At 36.1% G+C, this 8,776-nt stretch overlaps 1 protein-coding gene across 1 annotated transcript; it reads right to left on the reverse strand.

The window, feature by feature from the left end:
• Window positions 1-1,079: 1,079 nt before the first annotated feature.
• LOC147481759 (F-box protein At3g56470-like) lies at window positions 1,080-2,311 on the reverse strand. The gene is made up of 2 exons (XM_086579031.1): window positions 1,955-2,311; window positions 1,080-1,703 (listed from the first exon to the last, which is right to left on the reverse strand). The coding sequence occupies exons 1-2, from the start codon at window positions 2,309-2,311 to the stop codon at window positions 1,080-1,082; spliced, it is 981 nt and encodes a 326-aa protein (XP_086435157.1).
• Between the last annotated feature and the right edge of the window lie 6,465 nt (window positions 2,312-8,776).

The following is an 8,776-nucleotide window of genomic DNA, read 5'->3' on the forward strand; positions in this document are numbered from 1 at the left end:
GCCTTATAATCTCTCCTTGCATAAGCTGTGTCTCCTCCGAAATTGACCCTACGACCGTTCCTTCTCCTCGATCCACAACTTTTTCACTCCCTGACTCCCTATCTGACTCCTGCACTATTACGTTTTTGGGTCTACCTCTTCGTCTTTTAGCTACAGTTGCCATCTTTCATTGCTTCACTCTTTCTTATCCCCATAGACGGCACCAAATGTTGTATCCTCTTTTCTCTCTATTTCTCTCTATTCCTCCTCTCTCTAGGTATTTTTTCTCCTCTCCTTTTTTCTTTCTCCACACTTTCTTTTTATACCTCTCCCATTCCCTCTTTCCTAGGCCATCTACCTGTCTCTTCATCTCACGCTTCTCCTCACTTCTATGTGTATGATTCTCCGCCAAGTATTTTAGGGTACCGCGGTCATGATCCACTGCCCCGCGGGTCATTTAGTTGTCTGACAATGGAGTGGAAAGTAATTTAAGGTGCATGGAGCGGCTAGGGGGTGCACCTCCTATCATGTTCGATGATATTTTTTGCCTCTTGGATGTACTCACTTAAGGATTTAAATTAAATTTCTGTATGTGAACAAGTTATTGAGACTTGCAACCACCACCTGAATCCTAAGCGCCCCTGGACACAAGATAAAAAGGTACTGTATATCCTATTGGTGTTGCAGCCTGTTCAGCAGTGGCTCTGGTTACCAGCAAATCTAGACCAACCATATATCAAGCCGCCTTATGCAGATGGAACACTGTTTGGATAGCCAAAACGAATTTCATAAAATTTCCCTTGGATTGATGTCCTCATTGAGCATTTCTTTACTCAAGGGGCATTATCATGTATTGTATCAATGCATGTACTGCAAATTTTGTTTTTCTCACAGTGATGTAGAACACCTTCACAGTATGTGATGTTTTTGAAGTATTCTGAATAGTTGAAGAACTTCCTAATTATGAATTGACAATCACCTAAACTTCGAAAAAAATAAGCTTTATAATAATAACCATAATAAAATGTAAAACTAAACAAAAGAGTTCCATAACGTACAAGTGACTCAAATGAAAATTGGAAAAGGAAATTTGTTAGGGATCATAACTCGGATGCATCTTTTCCTGGAGGACTTCCAGTCTCTGGATGTTGAATCCAAATCTTTTTGCAATTTTCTGTGGAAAGAGATCCATAAAATTTGGTACATGGATGGCTTCTTTTTGCAATTTTATCTCTAAAGACAGCTTTTTGCATCAGAAAATACTTCGTCCTAGAGCCGGAACATGTGTATACTCTATTGGCTAATTTTCCCTGTGATTTTCTCCCTGCAACTGCAGCTGAAAGTGACGCACCACAACCACCAACGAACAATACACGATCATCAAAGTTTTCCATTCTTTTCCAGGTCATATTCAAACGACAAAGTATGAATATACTAATTTGTGGAGCACCCCATACAGGGCCATCTTCCTCATCTTTGGTATAAATCTTTAAGATCTCGCCATTAGATTCAACCATGTAAATATCATAATAAGGTCCCGAACAGTAGTGCGCCACTGGTAATGCTGCCGGAAACACACTCCAAGTCTGATGAGTAACGTTATAAGTTCCTAGTATTCCAATATGGGACGAACAATAAAATATCGCTTCCAAATAGATCGCATTACGAAAAGCATGCCAGAGCCGAGTACCACACTTAAAGGTACGTGTGTTCCATGTCTTGTCCTGAAGGCAACAAGTACTGATAAAAACAGTGGTAGTAGTATCAAAATATTTGGAGTTCATGGCGAACAAAACACAGTGGGGGTGGGAAAATGTTGCGATTCTGAAGGTAGAATTCAAAGGAGGTAAGGCAATGATTCTTCCATTCACAAAGGGGCTGTACAAGAAGAAAACACCAGTTGGATTATTATTAATTTCGGACATTAGAAACCAACCATTTTTACACCAGTTGATTTCGGACATTAGAAACCAACCATTTTTACAACATGAACGTCTATATCCTTTAGGCGTTTTCCTTTTAGTAGACCCTTGTTACTGTCGTCGATGTAAATGTTGTGAGTTTTCTTATAAACTGGATCAAAGAGTTGACAAGAGGTCCATGAGTCCTCCTTGAAGGCCATAAGCCATGGTAATTGTTGCAATGGTGGAACGCCATACATTGACCGCCATCCTTTACAAACTGCAAGTGCACAGACGTGATCTGCATAGTATAGACGTCTCATGATGTTTTCCATGATATCTAGTGGGAGATCGGGCAATGGTCTCTCCGTCACCTGTTGTTTTGTGTTAGATCTTCCACTTTTGTATTTCTTGGCCACTCGATTCTTCATCTCTCACGTTCCTTTATTTTGGCGGAGCAATAAATACAATTACTTTTTATAACTTGCAAAGAGATATCTCTTTACTTTAGATTTCCGCATCTTTCACTAAATCTTTCTAAACGAAATTCCATCTTTATAGGAAGTATGTAACTGTTGAAGTTGTGGGCAGAGATTTTACAGCCCAATCAAGTCAAGTTTAAGCAAATTAGGACTCCTCTTCGAATTGGAAATCTTTGAAGTTTGTACCATTCGAATTTTCAAAACAAGTAATTGGGTTGAGAGCCCAATTTTCATAAATAATTCGCCCCTAAGTCCACTTGAATTTTAATTATGCCCTAACTCCAAAAACAGGCTGACGCGTGTCACTATGTAAATTTAAATTTGCACTATGTAAAATACTATGTAAATTTAAATTTGCATATGTAAAAATACAATTTAAGTTTAAATTTGCATATGAACTATGTAAATTTAAAATTTCATATGATGACATTAGCTTGATTTGTCCTTGAGTTGAAATTATTAATGAAAATGTGTTTTTGAGCCGAAATTATAAGTAAAAAATGATGATGTATGATGACATCAACCCAGTTTTGGACTTGTAGCGAAATTAAAATTGAAGTGGACTTATGGCGAAATTATTATTGGGTTTTGTCATTGGGCCATACTCTCTATTAACTTTATGAATTACAGCTAAAGCCCATCCCTTTTTTTTTAGTTGTGAATTAAAAGTATCAAACATGTTGAATTGCGGCATAAAGTCATTTACCCAATTGGGTCATCTCATTTAGTTTATTATAATACCAAATTTACCCTTTTCTTCCATCTCTACCTTCTCTTCAACTCACGACCCTAGTCCCTACTTCTTTCAAACCCCATTAATGGCGTCTTCTTCGCCTTCTCTCTCTCTCTCTCTCAAATTTTCTATTTCCTCTTTCATATCTCAAATTAGTTTTTTTATTTGACCTCGAGTTTCTCATTTTCGGATATCATTTAAAGAATTTATTTGATAAAATGTGTAATAAAGTTAGATCTTATTAGTCGTGCAAAAGCTTATACTATATAAGTGTAACAATTCTCTTATTAACAGGAAAGAGAAAGTGAAAGATTCGGTTTTGGTTTTGGGTATTATGTTACAAGATTTTGGAATTTATTTTGAATCAATTGATTTTCTAGCTTTCCAGTGATAGATTAGAATTATATTGATGTATACATTTTTTTTTAGTGTAGAAAATAATTCATAGTTAGAGTACATTGTGGATGGAACACTAACATTGCACTGATAGAACGATTGCTACACGAATGTTGCATGCACTAACAAATAAATCTCTACAACCTGAATGTTGCATTGTACTATACTGAAGACAATATTTTCATTACAAAGTTGAGTCACTTACCTTATTTTTGTATGTTATATTATTAACTTTAATCCTTTAAGAACTTGAAAGTATATATTGCCACACGCGTTTTAATTTTCTATTGGAATGAGTAACTTGGTACTATAGGTGTACAAATTCCTATAAACATTGACATATACAAAAGACTAGCAAATATATTAAAGAAGATATTATGCATCGCGAGAGGGTGTTAATGACATAGTTCATTTAATTTCTCATACATACCAAGGTGTTGAGTACTGCTACCGACAAAAACTTGGCTGCGAACTGTTTACCTGATCAGCTCCCAGATGTGTATTTTATTACCTTTACATTACTGCATTATAGGGGTGTTAAAAAGGCCCTCTGGCCTGGCCCCGCCCATGGATCGAAAAATCCCTTAAATTTAAGCCCTCTTGCAATTTGAGGGTCGGGCCGGCCCGACCCTCACGTTTTGAGGGGAGGGTAAGGGCCTAGATATGAAAGCATGAGGGCGGCCCTCAGCCCGACCCTCAAAGGCCCCCACAACTTTTCTATGTAATTTTATTTATATTTTGTTGAAAAATACGTAATTATATAAATAGAAAAATGAAAAGTATGTTTTACATAAGTTAGTGCTTTGTGTAGGCTCCTCCATCTTTAAATGAAAAATCTAGTTCAAAATAACAAATTGTTCCATTGTCGAAATATGAACCCGGGTCAATTCTCTAATTATAAGCAAGAATAAAATATAAATCAGAGTGATGTGATATGATCTTTGGTATAAGGTAATGAAATTTTTAATCAACTTCAACTAATCAAACACAAATTATTCTACAACCTACAACACCACATCCTATTTTTGGTCTCATATATAATTCATATTGATTCATGAAATACATCGGCACATAAAACCTAAAAACGAAACTTTTGAATTTTATTATCTTACAAATTTTAGCTAAATTATCAATAACCAAAGTCAAGATTGAGAAAACATATTATTTAAACGTGATAATATATTAATTTATTGCGTATCAATTTAGCAAAATTATACTGTAAATAAAGAGTTTAAGAGAGTAATCAAACCCGGCCCTCTAGCCGGGCCTGACCCTCAATTCTCTAAAGAGAGGGCTGAGGTGAGGGTTAGTGAAGTTAGTTTAGTTGGAGTATCTTTAAAGTTGATTTGAATGTGGCTCATCCTAGATTGTTTAGAGTTTGAATGATAGGAGTTTTGAAGAAAGAAGGTAGACTCTAGTTTAGAACTTGTCTAGTTTTTTAGTTTAAGAATGAAAACATTGAAACTTAAGTTGTTTAAGATGGAAATGATTCAAAACATTGAAAGAGAGTATTGAAATGAAGATTGAAAAAAAGAACAACAAAATAAGATTGATTGATTGATTGAAATAAGCAAAATAGCAAGATTGAAATGAAAAGAAAATGAAGAACAATAAAGTAAAAAGACTTGAAAAATAAATGACTAGAAATTAAATCCTGCATGACACTAGATTAAGTCTAGGTGCATTCTCTCTCCCTAACTTTTAGATTATATACCCCTACTTTATGCCTTTTACTGATTTGCTCTTCTCCATTACATTTGAGACACCTCACACTTCACTTTATAATTTTTCTTTTTTTTTTTCTTTTTAATTTCTTCTTGACCAAGATAGGTTTTAGAGAATGTCATATTTTGAGATAAGAGCCTCCATTTCTCGTCTTCTGAGTTGAGGGCTTTGACCTTTGACTGTGACCTTTGACTTTGACTGTTGACTGTTGACTTTGACTTTTTCATAGCAGTTTCTAGTCTTCATAATAAGAGTGATTAAGACTCATTTTGGTGCTAAGACATAGCTTTTATGATAAGTGGTCTGAAATTCTCTGTAACCTGAAAAAGGCAATAAAAGCTATGAGTTGTATTTTCATTAAACGTAAGAAATGCTGTAATGTAGCAATATAAGGGTAATAAAATGTACATTATATTTGGGAGCTGATCACCACCCCCAATTAGCATCTTGCTTGTCCTCAAGCAAGCAGGATGAGAGAAAAAACTAAGATCACAAATGTGTGATTTATTATAAGTTATACTAATCTCGTTTCGCAGAGTGCGATTGCATTGATCATATGCAACAAGGCCTTAAACCACTAGGAATTCCCTAGTGGACGAGCTTTAAGCCTCATGAGAGTTTTCCAGGGAAGGTACTCACAAACTTCTTCTATTTAGTACAAAGGGTCTTGTTTCCTTATTTATTCTCAGAAGTCCATATATCTCATTAGTAGGGAATAAAGACAAGCTCCTTTGAACTTAGAATAACAAATGTATAGTAATTTAATCATCTAGAGATAAATGTACAAAACATGAGCAATAAAATGCAAAAGCAGAGCTGTTTTTGAGACTTTTGGAGAGTGTCCTTAAGGTAGGTTTTCACAAGGGTGTGTTGGAATCACAACTCTCTGATAGATTCACTCAAGGTTCATTCTCTCAAGTGTAGCGGGCACTTATATTCCTCGCATACTCGAATGATGTCCAAAGAAATCAGGGTCGATTGATCGCGCTTGCCACTTACTATCACACAATCCTATTCCTAATTGAGCTAGAGGTCTTTTATTAGGAGTTACGGGGCTAGGGTGATGGTTTAAAAAGAAAAAGGAAGGGAAAAACAAATTTTGATAAGTTGAGAAACTGGGTCTTCAAGATATTGGTAACCAGAGAAGAACCTTGTTTCATTCTTTTGCTTCCGAATTGTGATACATTCTTTTAGCCCTTTGGCTTTGTGACTCCATATGATTTTGAATTTTTGGGAGTTCTAGCCTTGCTTTTGTTTCTTTTTGTTTTTGATATCGTCCCCTTTTGATTTTGAACTTTTGGGAGATTCGATTTTTGACTCATTTGATTTTTTTTTTAGAGTTTTGGTTTTTGATGAGTCTTTCTTTTCTTTTCTTTCTTTTTCTTTTCTTTTCGAAGCAAATAACTGTTCTGTTTTTGTACAAAGTCTCCTCTTCTATTTTTTTGATATTCATCTAGTTATCAACTTGTCACCTGGGTAAGCTTTTTATTGTGTGTTGTAGCGGGTTAGGAATTCTTGGTGAAGAATAAAAAGGCTTTTAGAAAAGGGTGAAGGCTTAAAAAGGGTGACTAGAGGAAAAACTATCATTCTGGATTTTTTAACGTTTCTTTGGCTATATTGATCCAAAAAAGGCTTAAATTCTCTCTTAGGATATGTCATGGTGATCAAGCAAGTGGACGTGTGGTCATTCTATCCGGACATCCTTTGTGTTATCACACAATAATCATTCAGATAAGGCTTTTGGCTAGATTCTCATAGGATATGAAACTTAATTGTTCTAACCTTGGTCTCGAAAACTCACTGCTATATACAAACAAATGCTGATGCATGCCATTCATGAAAAGATGCAGAAACTATTGTACATATATTAGTCTAAGTATGAAGAACGAATCCTTACTCTATTGCTATAATGAGACTTCTAAACTTTTTATTCATCTCATAAAAAGGAATCAAGACTTTTTAATACCAAACAGAAAAATATTTTTGGTCTTTTTTTGATTTTTTTTGATTTTTTTTTTATTTTTTTTTTTGATTTTTTTTTTTTTTTTTTTTTATTTAATTTAGTAAGGAAGAAATATACTATTCTATCTACAATATAGAAAATGCATAGTTTTTGCAAAATGTTACTATACCACCCCCAAATAAAACTATGCTCTGTCATCAAAGTATGAAGAAATAAGGAAAGAGATTACTATAGAAACATAAGCAAAAATGACGATACACCTGTATTCTGTTCTTCATGATGAAAATATGCCACCCCCAAATAAGTTTGTGGTGTGTATTGTTTGATATAGAATGAGAAATACATGGTTTATTATATTAGGGATAATTATTCTACTATGAAATCTTTTTGGGTTTTTGTATTTTTGAAAACATGCATGAAAGAAAAATGGAAAATTTTGGCATGATGTATCTGTTTTACCTTCTACTCATAGACCAAATTCCACAAGAAAACAAATAAAACAAGCATAATATTAAACATATACTAACATAATAAAGAAAAATAAAACAACAATAAAACATAGACTATAAACTATCTATATGGACACTGGGGAGCTGCCTAGTTAGAATCCGTGTGTGACTCATCTCGACGTCTAGAAGATCCTTCTCGTTGATGACGTCGGGTCCTAGTATGTCTATCACTATGCGGGAGCGCATCTCTAATGCTCTGCAGTGTTCTAGTGACATTGTGCTGAAAAACGTCGCTGCTCCTGCTGAAAAGACCGTTGCTCCTCTCTGATAGTGTGCTGTTCCGCTATGATGTTCCCCTGAGTTTTCCTGAGTTGGTGGAAGTACACATGCAGAATCCTCTGGCCTCCATGAAGGAAATGAATTCCGTCCATGGGCTGAGTGATCTGTCGAGTGACATCTTCAGTGAAGTAATCCACCTTCTCAGTCGGGCGTGCTTACTCGGTGGTTCTGGTAGCTGGTGGAAGCCATAATTTCTAGACGCAGTGGGCATAGATAGGACATGTGGTAGCGTCCTTGACCTCCACTAGGGCGTTTGTGGCCTCAAACCCCCAGTGCTGCATGATCCTGGTGACTAGCACTGGTAAAGGAACATTGGACTTCTTGGGTTTACAGAGTTGCTCCCAAACGAAGGTGACGATGTAGATATTCTTTTACTCTTGAAGAATCCATAAAATATGGAGCATCGCCTTACCGATAACAGAAGGCTTGACTGAACCTAGCAGGTTGTAGGCTGTCCACTGAGATACTGCCAACTGATTCCTTCGCAGCGAACTCTTAAACGCGCAGTGAGACTTGGGGTTCTTTACCCCTTGAGAAGTGTCTCTACCATCATCACATCGATGGTCTTGTTGTCTAGGGACTGTTCCGTCTGAACATAAGCCTTCAGAGGAATCCCCCGAACTCCACTCACCACCTCCTTGGTGAGCTCAAGCGAGCGACCATCTTTGACAACCGTGATGCGGTCATCCTCCCCTCTAAGCATGCAGTTATAAAATGAAAGAGTAAGAGAGGAAGAATAAGCTGCACCTTCCAACAAAACCAAGAGTTCCCATCCTCTTCTTCTAATCTCAGCATTGAAGTGCACTTTA

Source organism: Coptis chinensis, chromosome 8 (assembly GCF_015680905.1).
Source record: "Coptis chinensis isolate HL-2020 chromosome 8, ASM1568090v1, whole genome shotgun sequence".
In the NCBI taxonomy this organism is placed as follows: domain Eukaryota; kingdom Viridiplantae; phylum Streptophyta; class Magnoliopsida; order Ranunculales; family Ranunculaceae; genus Coptis; species Coptis chinensis.